This window comes from Athene noctua, chromosome 34, assembly GCF_965140245.1.
Source record: "Athene noctua chromosome 34, bAthNoc1.hap1.1, whole genome shotgun sequence".
In the NCBI taxonomy this organism is placed as follows: Eukaryota; Metazoa; Chordata; class Aves; order Strigiformes; family Strigidae; genus Athene; species Athene noctua.
The window spans coordinates 1,507,138-1,524,195 of NC_134070.1; the positions used below are offsets into that span (position 1 = coordinate 1,507,138).

The window sequence follows — 17,058 nt, forward strand, 5'->3', positions numbered from 1 at the left end:
GGGAGTGGCTACAATTATACTTGAAATTACAAGCCCCCTGACCTTACAGGGACCAATAAAGTAGGACATTTAGTTTTAATATTAACCGTCACTTGTGTTTTACTAGCTTTTCTTTTTCCCATCTTTTACTGCAATGGATGTAATTTCCTTTATAATCTTTTCCTAACTACCCTCTCTAGTCATTACCCACTTGTCAGATGTTTTGAAACCTGAAACTCCTTGCCTAGTGGAGATAAGACCGAGCTTGGACAATATGAAAAACTCCCTGATAAGAGGGACGTAAAACCAAGCGTCTTAAGACGACGCCAGTGTCAAGAAACCGTCAGAATCGGCTCGGTCTGCCATTGGTGGGCAGGTGGTGGGGGCCAATAGCTGGGAAAGGTGGGGTTGGTGGGCGGAGCTTCTGATGGGGAGAGGCGGGGCTTGTGGGGAGACAGGAGCGGAGCAGAGCAGCTCGATGAGTCCAGGCCGGGCGCTGGATCTGGGGCTGCTGCTGGGGATCCTCGGCTGGGCAGCGAGCGGTGAGCGGGGACCCGGTAGCCCCCCCCCACCGGGAACCGACACTGGACACCCCAGTGCCCCCATCCCTGGGCATCGGCACCCTCCCTGCACCCCTCTGCCCGGGCAACCCAGCTCTCCTGTTGCCACAGACCCCTTTTCTTAACACCGGGGCCCCCCGGGCTCCCCTTCCCGGGAGCCAGGACCCCCCTCAGGACCCCCCTCGCTGCCCCCATCCCCCCCAGTCCCGCCCCCCCGGTGCCCCTGACGCTGCCCCTTCCTCCGCCCCTGCTCCCCTGGGACCCCCCCAGCCTCGCTGCCCACCCCCGGGCCCCCTCACCCCTGTCCCCCCCCACCCCTCACCACCCCCCGTGTCCCCGCAGGCCCCCACTCCCTGCGGTACTTCCATGTTGCGGTGTCGGAGCCCAGCCCGGGGGTGCCCGAGTTTGTGATCGTGGGGTACCTGGACGGGAACCTCATCTCACGCTACGACAGCGACGTGGGGAGGGCCGTGCCCCGGGCGGGCTGGGTGGAGAAAAACCTGGATGAGGATCACTGGGACAGCCTGACCGAGATCGGACAGAGCCAGCAGCAGTATCACCACATGCACCTGGACAGAGTGCGGGGCCGCTACAACCAGAGCGGGAGTGAGTGCGGGCTGGGACGGGCTCCGTGGGCCCCGGGCAGGACGGGGGCAGCTCTCGTGCCGGTGCCCGATCCCCCAAAGCCTCCCGCAGGGCTGGAGTGGGGGGTGCTGCCGGGGGCTCCGCGCCCCACTGCAGGCCCAGGGCTGCCGCAGCCCCTCAGCCCCGTCTCGGGTTCTGTTTCAGGGGGTCAAACATTGCAGCAGATGTATGGCTGTGACATCCTGGAGGACGGGAGCAGCAGGGGGGTTTATCAGACGGCCTTTGATGGGCAGGACTTCATGGCCTTGGACGCAGACAAGATGACACTCACCGCGACGGACACGACGGCACAAATGTCCAAGAGGGAGTGTGAGGCTGGGGCAGGCTTTCAGCTGCTGAAACACTTCCTGGAGGACACCTGCGTGGAGTGGCTGAGGAAATACGTGAGCTACGGGCGGGCCGTGCTGGAGAGGAAAGGTGAGGGCGAGCCGGGGGGCCGGGGAGCGGGTGCTGTGGGGCGTGTGCCGGCCCTCACCCGCACCCCCTCCCCAGAGCCCCCCACGGTCCGAGTGTCGGGGAAGGAGGCCGACGGGTTCCTGACCTTGTACTGCCGCGCTTACGGCTTCTACCCGCGGCCCATCGCCGTCAGCTGGCTGAAGGGCGGCGAGGTCAGGGACCAGGACACCGAGCGGGGCAGCGTCGCGCCCAACAGCGACGGCACCTACTACACCTGGGCCTCCATCGAGGCCCGCCCGGAGGAGAAGGACGAGTACCGGTGCCGCGTGGAGCACGCCAGCCTGCCCGAGCCCGGGCTCTTCGCGTGGGGTGAGCCCGGTGGCCTTGGGCACGGGGAGCGGTGGGCTGGGCTGGTTGCCCTTCCCCTCCTCACGGCCCTGCTCTCCCCCAGAGCCGGAGTCCAGCCAGGTGGACATCTCTCTGTGGATGGACATTGCCGTCCTGGCTGTCATGGTCATCATCACTATGTGCATCAGATAGGTCATATAGAAGAGTAAGTTGGCCTGGGGGTCCGGGAGGGGCTGCGGGCAGGAGCCGCTGCGCTCTGGGGAGCCCCCGAGCCTGGCGGTGAAGTGCGGTGGATGCTGACGCCTCTTTCCCTCTGCAGGGAAGAAGAACAAGGACTACAACATGGCGGCAGTTGCAGCTGCAGCTGCCGGCATTTCCCACCCCCCCGTCACCCCTGTGCCGACCCTCTTCCAAGCCCCGTAGCGGGGACGTGTGGGAGAGGTCGTGTCTCCCCTCTGGTGCTGGTGGCACCGTCAGCCAGACCCCCAGAGCAGCGGGTTGGGGACAGGGAGGTGGCCCTGGGTGACACCTCTTCCTCTGGTCCCCATAGGGAGGAGCACCTGACCGCTGGGCGAGGGGCTGGCGCGTGGCTGGATGCGGCCCCCTCCCCTCTCACCAGCTGGATGCAGAGAGACTTGCTGTTTTGTTTGGAAAGGCTTTTAGAATCTTTGAAGATGAAAGTTTGTTAAGCTAAATTTGTTTATCAAAAGTTTGTTATGCTGAAATTCCTTTAGCTAAATGTCATTTAGCTCAAGTTCGTTTACCTAAAGTTTGTTATGCAAAGTGAGTCAAGTTAAAGTTCATTAAGCTGTTTATCTAAAATTTGTTAAACTCAAATTTGTTAAGCTCAAATTCTTTTAGCTCACTTTCGTTAAGATCGAGTTCTTTTATCTAAAATTTTTTAACTTAAACTTTGTTTAGCTAAAGTTGGTTAAGTTCAAGTTGGTTAAAATGCGTTAAACTGAAGTTCGTTAAGCTCAAGTCTGTTAAGCCCACAATTGTTAAACCCACAATTGTTAAGCTCACGTTTGTTAAGCTAAACGTCATTTAGCTAAATTCGTCAAGCTAAAGTTCCTTAAGTTAAAGTTCAGTAAATTAAAGTTTGTTACATTTTGTTAAGTTAAAGTGCATTAAATTAAAGTTTTCAGGGTATTTTAATCCCATTTGCTGATACTGAGTCGCTGATAATCTGGCACGGCCGTTATTACCGTTGTGCTTTCCTTTTCCGCTTGTAACCGTTTGCTGCTGCGTGCGTACATGTCCTGGTGCACACAACAACAAACGCTTGTCCCCACCCTCCGTGGGGCTGTGCCTCCTCTCCCGGGGCCTGGGCTGCTCTCGCAGCCTCGCCTCGAGCCTGGGCCGGTTTTGGCTGGGGTTGAGTTGATTTTCTTGCTGGCAGACCAGCAGGGCGCGGTGTTGGGGGGTTGTGACCCTGGCGGCGTTGGTGACGCAGCGATGGGTCTGAAGAGCGTTGGCACAGCGTCAGCACAGCGTCAAGATCTCTGTTTGTCACATGGCCACACGGTGAATAGACGGGGGTTGTGCAGGAGGTCAGGAGGGGACACAACCAGGATAACGACCCAACCTGCCCGGAGAGATCCCCGCCCCATCAGATTGTACTCGATGCTAAAAAGGCAAAAGAGAGGGTTGAGTGGGGCCGGCTCATCCCCAGGCCCTGGCTGGGTGTCGCTGTCCTGCAGTGGAGGTTTGGAGCTGTGAGATGCAGACGGATGCTGAGAAGCTCTCCTGTCCTGGGGGGTTGTAGGCGGGCACCCAGAAGGTCTGTGCAGTGGCTATTTGTCCGTGGTGGATTGGGCAGCCATCGAGGAGCCAACTGGCCGTGGCCTGGTCTGCCAGCCCCAGCGAATGCAGGAGAACCTCTGCTCCCCCTCCCCAGCACGGCTCGTGGTCTCTGCTGGGGACAGGCTGTTCCCCAAGGCCCGGCTGTGGCCCTTGTGTAAGAACTTTACTGTCTTAAACACACTTTGCTACGGGAACTCAGCGCCTCAGCGACTGCAACAACAGGAGACGGCGCTGGCGAAAACTGGTGACGCGGCACCAAGATATGGCCTTGTGGCACGGAACTTCCTTGGGAACACTGGGGGCTCCCGCCATCCCATGCCCCCCGGGGTGATTTGTGCAGTCCCAGGCCCATTGGTGCAGGAGCTGAGTGCGTGATGCTGGACTCCTGGCGCATGGTGGTTCTCCCAATGGCAATTCCTCCCTGTGATAGGATGAGGGAGGAGACAGGGCAGAGACTTTTGTGCTTAAATACTCAGGGTTTGCGTTGCTGTGTGTGCACCCACCACCCCCAGAAGGCCCGACTGTGCAGGACATCGCTGGATCCCAGGGTGGTGAACTCTCTCTCTCTCCTTTTCTTTTTCCCTTTCTTTCCTGACTTTGCTTTTAGTAACATCAGGCACAAAGGCTAATTGCTTTGCTTTAATGCCAGAGAATTAACTCCTCAGGTGATTCAAATGTGGAATCAATAAACTTTATTCCTTTTGACCATTTGGTGTCGTTTCACCTTGATTCGCCCCAAGGTATCAGCTAACGAACCTCTCGTCGGTCCCTTCCTCTGCGGCCAGGAGGCGACACCAGCCCCTCGAAGAGCAGGTGGAGAGCCACCACCCTCCTTCTGCTGGAGGCCGGCATCTGGGCTACCAGGAGCCCGCTCAAGGCAACGGGGACCGTGGGCACACGCCACGTGCCACCTGGCAGGGTTCTGCCTGCCTGAGCGTGGGGAGGACACGAGGGAGGGGACGGTGCATCTACCTCAGCCCTGGAACCCCGTGGGCAAGAATTGTGGGGCAAACAACTGGATGACCTTAAGGGTCGTTTCCTGGAAGCCCCTGGGCAGGATTTTTGGGCAAAACAGATGGTTGGACTCGATGGTCTTGAGGGTCTTTTCCACCTCGGGGATTCTGTGATCCTACACGCAGGAGAGGAAGAACCCAGCGAGCGGGAGGTCGGGCAGCGAGGCCCGGAGGGCTGCGGGGACGGGCATAGAGCTCTTGGCCAAACTCAAACCCAAAAGGAAACGTTCGGAGGGTGGGAGCAAGGACGGGGGACGCGGCGACACGGGACCCGGGAAAGGCGGAGGCACGGAGCGGCCTCACGGCTCCCACGGGAGCAACGGGAGCAGCTGCCGGGAGTCTCGGGAAAGGAGCAAGAGCCACGTCCCCTCCGCCCAGGGGAGGTGTCAGCCCGCGGGCCGCATCGGGGTCCCCCCGGGCCGCGGCGGGGGGCACCCATGGGTGCTGGGCGAGCTGGCTGACGTCAGCATGAGCTGCTGTGGGTCACCTGGGACTGATGGGCTTGTCACTCTGCCTGCAGAGCCCAGATGTCCCCAAGTCCCACACGAGGGGTCCCCTCGGCGCTGGCTCCTGGCACGGAGCACCCCGAAGCCTGGCAGGACCCGGGGCTCTCCCTGGGGTGGTTCCTTGCGCATCCCCCCTTTGCTCGGGTCCCAGAGGACACGAGGGTGTCGGGGACACCAGCACGAGGGACAGCGGGACGGGGGGGACACGGGGTGACCCTGTGTTGGGGGCTGGGGGGTCCCCGGGAGGCCTGAGGGACCCCTCCCCCCAACCTCCCCCCACCCTCCCCCGTCCCCGCGCTGCCTCCGGCATTTAACTTTCTCGTCTCAACCTGCGCAGACGGGATCTGCCCGGCGACCGGTGACGTCAGAGACGGATCGGGCTGCCATTGGCGGGAGGGCGGTGGCGCGGCCAATGGCGGGGCTTGTGTCGGGAGCGCGGCGGAGCGGAGCAGCGCGATGGGCCCGGGCCGGGCGCTGGCTCTGGGGCTGCTGCTGGGGGTCCTGGGCGCGGCGGCGAGCGGTGAGCGGGGACCCGGGAGCCCCCCGGGCACCGGGACCCCACGGACCCCCTGTTCTTGGCACCGGGACCCCCCTTGGCTCCACCCCTCCATCCCGGCACCGGGACCCCTCGGACCCCCCCGCCCCCCCGTGCCCCGATCCCCGTCCTTGGCCCCGGGAGCCTCCCCGCACCCCTCTGCCCGGCACCCCAGGTCTCCCGCCCCCCCGGACCCCCCTTTTCCTTGACACCGAGACCCCCCGGGCTCCCCTTCCCGGGAGCCAGGACCCCCCTCAGGACACCCCTCGCTGCCCCCATCCCCCCCAGTCCCGCCCCCCCGGTGCCCCTGACGCTGCCCCTTCCTCCGCCCCTGCTCCCCTGGGACCCCCCCAGCCTCGCTGCCCACCCCCGGGCCCCCTCACCCCTATCCCCCCCCACCCCTCACCACCCCCCGTGTCCCCGCAGGCCCCCACTCCCTGCGGTACTTCTACGTTGGGGTGCGGGAGCCCAGCCCGGGGGTGCCCGAGTTTGTGATCGTGGGGTACGTGGACGGGAACCTCATCTCACGCTACGACAGCGAGACGGGGAGGATGGTGCCCCGGGCGGGCTGGGTGGAGAAAAACCTGTATCGAGAGTTCTGGGACAAGAACACCCGGATTGCACAGGGCAGCCAGCAGATCAACCGCATGAGCCTGGACACAGTGCGGGGCCGCTACAACCAGAGCGGGAGTGAGTGCGGGCTGGGACGGGCTCCGGGGGCCCCGGGCAGGACGGGGGCAGCTCTCGTGCCGGTGCCCGATCCCCCCAAAGCCTCCCGCAGGGCTGGAGTGGGGGGTGCTGCCGGGGGCTCTGCGCCCCACTGCAGGCCCAGGGCTGCCGCAGCCCCTCAGCCCCGTCTTGTGTTGTGTTTCAGGGGGTCACACACGGCAGCGCATGTACGGCTGTGACATCCGAGAGGACGGGACGTTTATCAAAGGGTTTAATCAGCACGCGTACGACGGGCAGGACTTCCTCGCCTTGGACATGGACACGATGACGTTCACTGCGGCGGATGCAGCGGCAGAAATGACCAAGAGGAAGTGGGAGGCGGACGGGACAGAAGCTGAGCGGTGGAAGCACTACCTGGAGAACACCTGCGTGGAGTGGCTGAGGAAATACGTGAGCTACGGGCGGGCCGTGCTGGAGAGGAAAGGTGAGGGCGAGCCGGGGGGCCGGGGAGCGGGTGCTGTGGGGCGTGTGCCGGCCCTCACCCGCACCCCCTCCCCAGAGCCCCCCACGGTCCGAGTGTCGGGGAAGGAGGCCGACGGGTTCCTGACCTTGTACTGCCGCGCTTACGGCTTCTACCCGCGGCCCATCGCCGTCAGCTGGCTGAAGGGCGGCGAGGTCAGGGACCAGGACACCGAGCGGGGCAGCGTCGCGCCCAACAGCGACGGCACCTACTACACCTGGGCCTCCATCGAGGCCCGCCCGGAGGAGAAGGACGAGTACCGGTGCCGCGTGGAGCACGCCAGCCTGCCCGAGCCCGGGCTCTTCGCGTGGGGTGAGCCCGGTGGCCTTGGGCACGGGGAGCGGTGGGCCGGGCTGGTTGCCCTCCCCCTCCTCACGGCCCTGCTCTCCCCCAGAGCCGGAGTCCAGCCTGTTGCCCATCGTGGCGGGGGTGATTGTTGTCGTCGTGGCTGTCATCGCCATCATCGCCGGATACGTCGCATGGAAGATCAAGTCAGGTAAAGCGCTGGGGCCGGCGAGGCAGAGGGGTGCGGGAGGAAGGCAGGGCCTGGGGGTCCGGGAGGGGCTGCGGGCAGGAGCCGCTGCGCTCTGGGGAGCTCCCGAGCCTGGTGGTGGAGTGCGGTGGATGCTGACGCCTCTTTCCCTCTGCAGGGAGGAAGGACAAGGAATACAACATGGCGCGCAGTCAGTACCAACAGCAGGTCTGGCTCCAGCCGCTGCCCAGTGCTGGAGCCGTCTCCTGGCTCTGGTTTCACAGAATCACAGAATCATTCAGGTTGGAAAAGATCCTTGGGATCGAGTCCAACCCTGAGCCTGACTCCACACAGCTCTCCCGTACCCCACATCCCCCCCCAGCTCATCCCAACGGCCCTTAAACCCCCCCCGGGATGGGGACTGCCCCTCCCTGGGCAGCCTGTTCCCCTCTCTGGTGAAACATTTTCTCCTCCTGCCCAGCCTGACCCTCCCCTGGGGCAGTTTCCAGCCGTTCCCTCTTGTCCTGTCCCCGATCCCCTGGGAGCAGAGCCCAGCCCCCGCCTCTCTGCAGTGTCCCGTCAGGAGCTGCAGAGAGGGATGAGGGCTCCCCTCAGCCTCCTCCTCCTCACACTGAACACCCCCGGCCCCTTCCCTGGCTCCGCGCAGGATTTACTCTCCAGCCCTTCCCCAGCCTCGCTGCCCTCCTCTGCCCTCGCTCCAGCCCCCCCAGATCTCTCTGGGATTGAGGTGCCCAAACCCGGACACAACCTCCAGGTGTGGCCTCCCCAGTGCCGAGCACAGGGACTGTCACCTCCCCGCTCCTGCTGGCCACGCTGGTGCTGACACAAGCCAGGGTGCCGTTGGCTTTCTTGGCCCCCTGGGCACGCTGCTGGCCCGTTATCCATCAATCACCCCCCAGGTCCCTCTCTGACCGGCAGCTCTCCAGCCGCCCCTCCCCGCGCCTGTAGCCACACCGGGGGTTGTTGTGGCCCAAGGGCAGGACCTGGCACTTGCCCTGGCTGAAGCTCACCCCGTTGACGTTGGCCACCGACCCCGTTCTATCCAGGTCTCTCTGCAGCCTCCCTGTCCTCCTGCAGATCGACACTCCCGCTGCACTTGGGGTCACCTGTGCCCTCACGCATGACACCCTCTGTGTCCTTATCTGTCCAGCCAGCCAGGGCTTGACCCAGCAGACCCTTCGCTCCTCCAGGCCACGGGCAGCCAGTTTTTCTATGAGAATTCCATGGGGAAGCGTGTCGAATGCTTTTCAAAAATCCAGGTAGACAATTTCCACAGCGTTTCCCTCGTCTAATAGCCGGGTCATCTTGTCGTAGAAGGAGATGAGGTTTGTCAGGCAGGTCCTGCCTTTCCTAAACCCGTGCTGGCTGGGCCTGATCCCCTGGCTGTCCGTTATATGACTTCTAATGGCACCCGAGGTGACCTGCTCCAGGACCTCCCTGGCTCCGAGGTCACACTGACAGGTCTGTAGTTCCCTGGATCCTCCTTTCTGCCTCTCCCGTAGACGGGTGTCACATCTGCCACCCTCCAGCCCCATGGGCCCTCCCCAGTCAGCCACGACTCCAGGGAAATCATGGACAGCGGCTTGGCGAGCACATCTGCCGGCTGCCTCAGCACCCTTGGGTGTAACCACAGAGGTGTGTGCATCCCAGGGGTGCAGCAGGTCTCTGAGCCCCTCCTGTTCCCCTGCGCTGCCCTCAGCCTGCTCCCCCTGCCCATCTCCCAGCTCCTGGGGCTGGGGCTCCCGGGAACAGCCAGTTCCTCTGCTACGGGCTGAGGCAAAGGAGGTGTCGGGCACCTCAGCCTTTTCCTCATCCTTAGTTACCAGGTTTCCCTCCGCATCCAGGAAGGGAGGGAGATTTTCCCTCATCCTCCTTTTGCTGTTAAGGAATGTAGAGAAACATTTTTTATTATCGTTAAGAGCTGTGGCCAAGTTGAGCTCTACCTGCGCTTTGGCTCTCCTAACGTTCTCCCTGCACAGCTTCACGACATCTTTGGAGTCCTCATGAGAGACCTGCCCCCTCTTCCAAAGGTCACAGATTCTCCTTTTTCTTGAGAAAAATTCTCGAGATCCAGCCCAAGGTCCCTGTTTAGCCCGGCGGGTCTCCTTCCCCGCCTGCGTGTTCCCCGGCACACGGGAACAGCCGCCTCCTGTGCCTTTAACGCTTCTCTCCTGAAGCGCGTCCAGCCTTGCCGGGCTCCCATTTCCTTCAGGGCAGCCTCCCGAGGGATTTTGTTAATCAGGTCACAGTCTGCCCTCCGGAAGGCTAAGGCGGCAGTTTTACTAACCCCTCGCTTTGTTTCTCCTCCATCATCTCATGATCGCTGCGCCCTAGACGACCTCTGACCTTGACCCCCTTTACAAGCTCCCCCTGTCCCCGGGCAGCAGGTCCAGGAGGGCACCTTCCCTGGCTCTGCTTTCTGGCCGCTGCCGGCATTTCCCACCCCCCGCCCCCCCTGTGCCGACCCTCCTCCCAGCCCCGTAGCGGGGACGTGTGGGAGAGGTCGTGTCTCCCCTCTGGTGCTGGTGGCACCATCAGCAAGACCCCAGAGCAGCGGGTTGGGGACAGGGAGGTGGCCCTGGGTGAGACCGTCTCTTCCTCTGGTCCCCGCAGTGATTAACACGTGACCGCCCGAGGAGGGGCCGGCGCGTGGCTGGATGCGGCCCCCTGCCCTCTCACCGCCTGGACAAAGGCCGAGGACGCGGCCGCGGCGGTGGCTCTTCTGGTTGCCGATACTTTTAAAATCAGGCAGTGCAGTTGTTACGAATGTTATTTATGGTTTAATCTTTGAAGTTCTTCAATTTAAAGTTCTTTCTTTGGGTTTTTTTTAATCCTACGTACCGGTACCGAGTTGCTGATAATCCTGCGCCGCCGTTATTACCGATGTGCTTTAATTTCTGGGTGTAACCGATTCCTGCTCCACGTGCACATGCCCTGTGTCCTGGTTTCGGCCAGGATAGAATTAACTTCCCCTGGGCTGAGAGGGAGCACAGCCGAGGGCCGGGTCCGCGTGGATCGGCTGAGCATTCCGCGTCATGTGGCGTCACGCTCAGTATCCAGGCGGACGCTGCTCTCTCTCACCCCGTTTTGCTTTCCGGGTCGCTGTGGCGGGATTTTTTGGTGCGGCCGGGTCGCTGCTGAGGGGGGGGACTGTGTGTGTGTGGGGGGCTGCGTAGCTGTCACCGCGCTTGGTGACCATTGCTGCATTTTGCCCGTTTTGGACCTACTGCTATTACTGTTGGATTTTTTTCTGTTAGTAAATTTATTTGTAGTTAACCTATGAATTTCCTCTTTTGTCCCTCCCCTATTTCACCACGGCGGGGCGGGGGGGGAAGTAAACAGCTGCCCAGTGACGACTGGCTACCGGCTGAGTTCAAACCACAACATCCTGGCGCACACAACAAACGCTTTTCCCCCCCCGTCGGGGCTGTGCCTCCTCTCCCGGGGCCTGGGCTGCTCTCGCAGCCTCGCCTCGAGCCTGGGCCGGTTTTGGCTGGAGCTGAGTTGATTTTCTTGCTGGCAGCCCCGCAGGGCGCGGTGGGACAGAGACCCCCGCTCTGTCTCTGCGTCCATCCTGCCCGTGAGGGGCCAGGAGGGCCCCATCGCCTTCGCTTCACTGCGCTCTCTGCCCCCCCTTACCCCCCCTCGATTTATACCCCCTTGCCTTGGGTCCGTCCCCAAGGTCGCCCCCACACCTACGAACCCCCTGTACGGGGCGGGGTCAGGTGTGTCAGGGGATGCTGTAATTAGCGCGATCCTGTCGGCCTTCATTAGCATATTGAGGGTGTTCACTTCAATCTCATTTGGTGGCTAACGAAGCAAAGGTCGGTCACCGCACAGATGCCCCTCGGAGCTCGGGGGGGTGCCCCAGAGCAGAACCCTCCTGTCCCCACCGGGCCCCCCCTCCAGCCGCCCCCCGTGTTACTGGGGCGGCCTCGTCAGCTCCGGCCTCCCCTCCACCCTCCCCGCGAGCGGAGTTTCCCCCTGCGAGAGTCTGAGACGCCCCTCGGCTCGGAGGGCCCCCGCTCCCCCCGGCCTTTCTCTCTCGCCCAGGCTGGTTTTCCCGCTCCGGGTTTCTCACGGGCCAGTTTCTTCCAGGGCCGGTTTTTACAAGGCGTCTCTCACGGAGGGGGCAGGGGGAAGCGTCGACGGTTCTTAAAAATACAAACCCCCCAGCGTCCCCCCCGCGCTTCCTTCCTCCCGGGCTCAGTTTTGGTCCCGATCCTCCACCCGCCCCCCCCGCGCAGGGGTGGGGGTGCGGCCAGCCCTGCTGCTTCTTCCACCCGGAGGGGGGGTCCCTGCTCCCCCCGAGGACCCCCCCGGGCTGCGGGTGGGCGTCTGCCCCCCCCCCGGACCTCCACAAACCGCGGGAGTGGCCCAGACCCCCTGTCGCAGCAGGACGACGTTCCCGGCTGGTGGCCCTCCGCCCCCCCGCACTGGCCCCGGGGCTCCGGCCGCGACCCCCGGGCGCCGGGATGGCCGACGGCGACCGCGGCCAGCGCTCCCGAGGGGCTGGTGGCCTCGTCCCACCGCTCCCGGCGCGTCCCCACGCGGGCGGGGCCACGGGCTGAGTCTGCTCTGAGGGACGGCGGGACCGAGGGACACGGGGGGGCCCCGGGCTGGCGGCGGGGGGGTCCCGGGGATCCCCTGCCCCCCCCGCCCCCCGCGCTGCCTCCGGCGCTTTCGCTTTCGCTTCTCAACCTGCGCAGACGGGATCTGCCCGGCGACCGGTGACGTCAGAGGCGAGTCGGGCTGCCATTGGCGGGAGGGCGGTAGCTGCACCAATAGCGAGAAGCGGTGGGGCTGGTGGGCGGAGTTTGCCGGTGGGAGGGGCGGGGCTTGTGTCGGGAGCGCGGCGGAGCGGAGCAGCGCGATGGGCCCGGGCCGGGCGCTGGCTCTGGGGCTGCTGCTGGGGGTCCTGGGCGCGGCGGCGAGCGGTGAGCGGGGACCCGGGAGCCCCCCGGGCACCGGGACCCCACGGACCCCCTGTTCTTGGCACCGGGACCCCCCTTGGCTCCACCCCTCCATCCCCGGCACCGGGACCCCTCGGACCCCCCCGCCCCCCCGTGCCCCGATCCCCGTCCTTGGCCCCGGGACCCTCCCCGCACCCCTCTGCCCGGCACCCCAGGTCTCCCGCCCCCCCGGACCCCCCTTTTCCTTGACACCGGGACCCCCCGGGCTCCCCTTCCCGGGAGCCAGGACCCCCCTCAGGACACCCCTCGCTGCCCCCATCCCCCCCCAGTCCCGCCCCCCCGGTGCCCCTGACGCTGCCCCTTCCTCCGCCCCTGCTCCCCTGGGACCCCCCCAGCCTCGCTGCCCACCCCCGGGCCCCCTCACCCCTGTCCCCCCCCACCCCTCACCACCCCCCGTGTCCCCGCAGGCCCCCACTCCCTGCGGTACTTCGATGTTGCCGTGAAAGAGCCCAGCCCGGGGGTGCCCGAGTTCATGTTCGTGGGGTACGTGGACGGGAACCTCATCTCACGCTACGACAGCGAGACGGGGAGGGCCGTGCCCCGGGCGGGCTGGGTGGAGGGAGCTGTGGACCCCCAGTTCTGGGACAGAGACACCCGGATCGGACAGCACAACCAGCAGTTTTACCGCGAGGGCCATGAGACTCTACAGCGCCGCTACAACCAGAGCGGGAGTGAGTGCGGGCTGGGACGGGCTCCGTGGGGCAAGAGAGCTCCCCCCAACCCCCCCCAGCTCCTGCCCTGCCCCCCGCTGCTGCCCCGGCTTGTGCCAGCCCTTCCCTGCCCGGTGTCATTGTCACGGGGCTCCGGCCACCCTGTGCCCCAGCGCGGGGGGTCCCGGCTGCCCTGTCCCAGCCCCACAGTGCCGGGGATCCCCTGTCCCAGATCCGGGGGGGTTCTGGCCACCCCAGCCCAGCGCATCCCCCGCCCCACAGTGCCCAGTACGGCACTGGGCACCGCATCACAGCCCCTCGCCAGCCCCACGGCAGCCGAGACCCCCAGAGCCAGAGGGACCCCCACCCCAGTGTCCCACCCCTCGCCCCCCAGTGGTGCTCAGGCCCCATCCCAGAGGCACAGGGGCTCCGCCCACCCCATCCCATCTCCTGGTCTCCCCCCAGGGCATTTGGAACCCCCTCCCAGCCCCTCACTGTCTGTGGGTGCCGTGGGGAGGTGTCAGTCCCCACCCCACTAAACCTGGGTGCAGGGGGGCTGCATGGTGGCTTGACGTGACACCTCGAGGGCTGTGGGCCCCGGGCAGGACGGGGGCAGCTCTCATGCCGGTGCCCGATCCCCCCAAAGCCTCCCGCAGGGCTGGAGTGGGGGGTGCTGCCGGGGGCTCCGCGCCCCACTGCAGGCCCAGGGCTGCCGCAGCCCCTCAGCCCCGTCTCGGGTTCTGTTTCAGGGGGTCACACGCTGCAGCGCATGGTCGGCTGTGACATCCGGGAGGACGGGACGTTTATCAAAGGGTTTTATCAGTACGGGTACGACGGGCAGGACTTCATCTCCTTGGACATGGACACGATGACGTTCACTGCGGCGGACGCAGCGGCAGAAATCACCAAGAGGAAGTGGGAGGCGGACGGGACGGAAGCTGAGCGGCAGAAGCACTACCTGGAGAACACCTGCGTGGAGTGGCTGAGGAAATACGTGAGCTACGGGCGGGCCGTGCTGGAGAGGAAAGGTGAGGGCGAGCCGGGGGGCCGGGGAGCGGGTGCTGTGGGGCGTGTGCCGGCCCTCACCCGCACCCCCTCCCCAGAGCCCCCCACGGTCCGAGTGTCGGGGAAGGAGGCCGACGGGTTCCTGACCTTGTACTGCCGCGCTTACGGCTTCTACCCGCGGCCCATCGCCGTCAGCTGGCTGAAGGGCGGCGAGGTCAGGGACCAGGACACCGAGCGGGGCAGCGTCGCGCCCAACAGCGACGGCACCTACTACACCTGGGCCTCCATCGAGGCCCGCCCGGAGGAGAAGGACGAGTACCGGTGCCGCGTGGAGCACGCCAGCCTGCCCGAGCCCGGGCTCTTCGCGTGGGGTGAGCCCGGTGGCCTTGGGCACGGGGAGCGGTGGGCCGGGCTGGTTGCCCTCCCCCTCCTCACGGCCCTGCTCTCCCCCAGAGCCGGAGTCCAGCCTGTTGCCCATCGTGGCGGGGGTGGTTGTTGCCATCATGGCTGTCATCGCCATCATCACCGGATACGTCGCATGGAAGATCAAGTCAGGTAAAGCGCTGGGGCCGGCGAGGCAGAGGGGTGCGGGAGGAAGGCAGGGCCTGGGGGTCCGGGAGGGGCTGCGGGCAGGAGCCGCTGCGCTGTGGGGAGCCCCCGAGCCTGGCGGTGGAGTGCGGTGGATGCTGACGCCTCTTTCCCTCTGCAGGGAGGAAGGACAAGGACTACAAGATGGCGCCAAGTGAGTACCGGCGGCAGGTCCGGCTCCAGCCGCTGCCCAGTGCCGGGGCCGTCTCCCGTCTCCTGGCTCTGGTTTCTGGCCGCTGCCAGCATTTCCCGCCCCCCCGTCCCCCCTGTGCCGCCCCTATTCCCAGCCCTGTAGCAGGGACGTGTGGGAGAGGTCGTGTCTCCCCTCCGGCGCTGGTGGCACCGTCACCGAGTCATGGAATCGTGGAATCCCGGGTTGGGAGGGACCTCAAGGATCTTCTGGTCCAACCCTCCTGGCACAAGCCCGGCCTGGACAAGGTGGCCCAGCCCCAGCCCAGCTGAATCTTCAAAGTGCCCAGAGTTGGGGAATCCACCCCTTCCCGGGGGAGATTATTCCGGTGGCTGCTTGTTCTCGGGGTGAGAAATTTCCCGGTTGTGTCCCAGCGGCCTCTCCCCAGCAGAAACTTGTACCCGTTACCCCTCGTCTTTCCCATGAGCCTCCCCGTCACAAGGGAGTCGCCGTCTCCTCTGCAGCCCCCCTGACCACTGGGACGTGGGGGTAAGGTCTGCCCTGAGCCCCGCAGGAATCCCGGCAGGCAATGCCCACCGCTCGCCCCCGTCAGCCGAGCAGGTCCCTGTGTCGGAGCAGGCGACCGTCCTCCTCTCCCAGGGCTGCAGCGCGGCCGTGGCTCCCGGGCGGCTCCTGGCCCCTGCCCGTAGCCAGCCCAGGGCGGCAGCTCACGGTTCTTTCTCTCTCGCAGGCTCGGACGGGGGCTCTGGCAGCTCGGGCACAGGTACGGCGTGGGACAGGGGGGATGGACGGGGCGGCCCCAGCTCTCTGCTCCCCCGCGGGACCCGCAGCCGGAGCAACACGGGGCTGTGGGAGGGGGACACCGAGACCCCCAGAGCAGCGGGTTGGGGACAGGGTGGCCCTGGGTGACACCGTCTCTTCCTCTGGTCCCCGCAGTGATTAACGCCTGAGCGCTCGAGGAGGGGCCGGCGCGTGGCTGGATGCAGCCCCCTGCCCTCTCACCGGCCGGACGCAGAGAGAGGCCGTGGCTGTGGCGGTGGCTCTTCTGGCCGTGAACTTGCTGTTTGCAGTGGCTTTGGGAATATTTAGTTTTTAATGATCTTCAGTTTAAGGTTCTTCAATATTTTTTTAATCTCATTCGCTGATACTGAGTTGCTGAGAATCACATCCTGCAGTTATTACCAACGTCCTTCCATTTTGTGATTGTAACCAATGGCTACTCCGCGTGCACTTGTCCCGGCAAATAAAATAAACGCTTGTCCCCACCCTCTGTGGGGCTGTGTCTCCTCTCCCGCAGCCTGGGCTGCTCTCACATCCTCGCCCCGAGCCTGGGCTGGTTTTCGCTGGGGTTGAGTTGATTTTCTGGCTCATGGCCCAGCAGGGCGCGGTGTTGGGTGTTTGTGACCCCGGCAGCGTTGGTGACACAGCGATGGGCCTGAACAGCGTTGGCACAGCGTCAAGGCCGTCTCTGTCACTCGGCCACCCCAGTGAATAGACGGGGGTTGTGCAGGAGGATCAAGAGGGGACACAACCAGGCAGACGACCCAACCTGCCCGGAGAGATCCCCGCCCCATCAGATTGTACTCGATGCTAAAAAGGCAAAAGAGAGGGTTGAGTGGGGCCGGCTCTTCCTCAGGCCCTGGCTGGGTGTCGCTGTCCCTGGGCTGAGGTGGTGTTGTGAGGCTCTCGAGAGAAACAGATAATAACTAACAGAAAATTTATTTTACAACAACCACTTGGCACTCCAGCCATCATTCAGAAAGGGCAGATCCACATGTCCGTGAGAGGAAAGAACTGTCACTGCACAGGCTCCTCGGATTTATCGACAATCCCAAGCGCAGGAGGGTGGTGCCTGTGCCCAGTCCTGGCAACGCAGCCTGGGTGAGGGACGGGGCTCCTCTCGGGGTGAGGAGGGGTTTGGATTGCGGCGGCCGCAGTCGGGTAACAGACGCTCTGAGAGGGATGAGGGGTCCTGCCCCCGGCTGGGCTGAGGAAAGGGACAAATGGCTGCGACGGCTTCGAGAGGGACCGTCCTTCACTGGGTCAGGTTGCTCAAAGGTCCCGTCCAGCCTGGGCTCAGTCACTCCCAGTGAGGGCGTCTCCCCAACATCTTGTTGGGGGTGGCCAGTGCCCTGTGGGGGTGGCTACAGCGCTGGTGGCAGAGGTGGAGCCCCCCGGGCCGCTGCGTTCTGGCAGCAGGACCTCGCTGCCTGGGTAGAGC

General features: G+C 64.5%; 2 protein-coding genes across 5 annotated transcripts; both read left to right on the top strand.

Annotated features, from left to right (window-relative positions):
• Nucleotides 1–440: 440 nt before the first annotated feature.
• LOC141972685 (class I histocompatibility antigen, F10 alpha chain-like) lies at nt 441–3,076 on the top strand. Its single transcript, XM_074930651.1, has 6 exons — nt 441–521; nt 882–1,145; nt 1,329–1,601; nt 1,677–1,949; nt 2,032–2,133; nt 2,248–3,076. Exons 1-5 carry the CDS (start codon nt 458–460, stop codon nt 2,118–2,120), a joined length of 963 nt encoding a protein of 320 aa, XP_074786752.1. The 5' UTR covers nt 441–457; the 3' UTR covers nt 2,121–2,133; nt 2,248–3,076.
• Nucleotides 3,077–5,674: 2,598 nt separating this feature from the next.
• LOC141972680 (class I histocompatibility antigen, F10 alpha chain-like) lies at nt 5,675–16,107 on the top strand. 4 transcript variants are annotated; one of them, XM_074930644.1, is made up of 8 exons: nt 5,675–5,773; nt 6,215–6,478; nt 6,663–6,941; nt 7,017–7,289; nt 7,372–7,473; nt 14,808–14,840; nt 15,568–15,600; nt 15,774–16,107. In XM_074930644.1, the coding sequence occupies exons 1-8, from the start codon at nt 5,710–5,712 to the stop codon at nt 15,785–15,787; spliced, it is 1,062 nt and encodes a 353-aa protein (XP_074786745.1). In that variant the 5' UTR covers nt 5,675–5,709; the 3' UTR covers nt 15,788–16,107. The 4 variants fall into 4 exon arrangements, with proteins under 4 accessions (XP_074786745.1, XP_074786743.1, XP_074786746.1 ...); XM_074930643.1 differs by lacking the exons at nt 5,675–5,773; nt 6,215–6,478; nt 6,663–6,941; nt 7,017–7,289; nt 7,372–7,473 and adding exons at nt 12,276–12,407; nt 12,851–13,114; nt 13,843–14,121; nt 14,197–14,469; nt 14,552–14,653; XM_074930642.1 differs by lacking the exons at nt 14,808–14,840; nt 15,568–15,600; nt 15,774–16,107 and adding an exon at nt 7,628–10,306.
• The last annotated feature ends 951 nt before the right edge of the window (nt 16,108–17,058 follow it).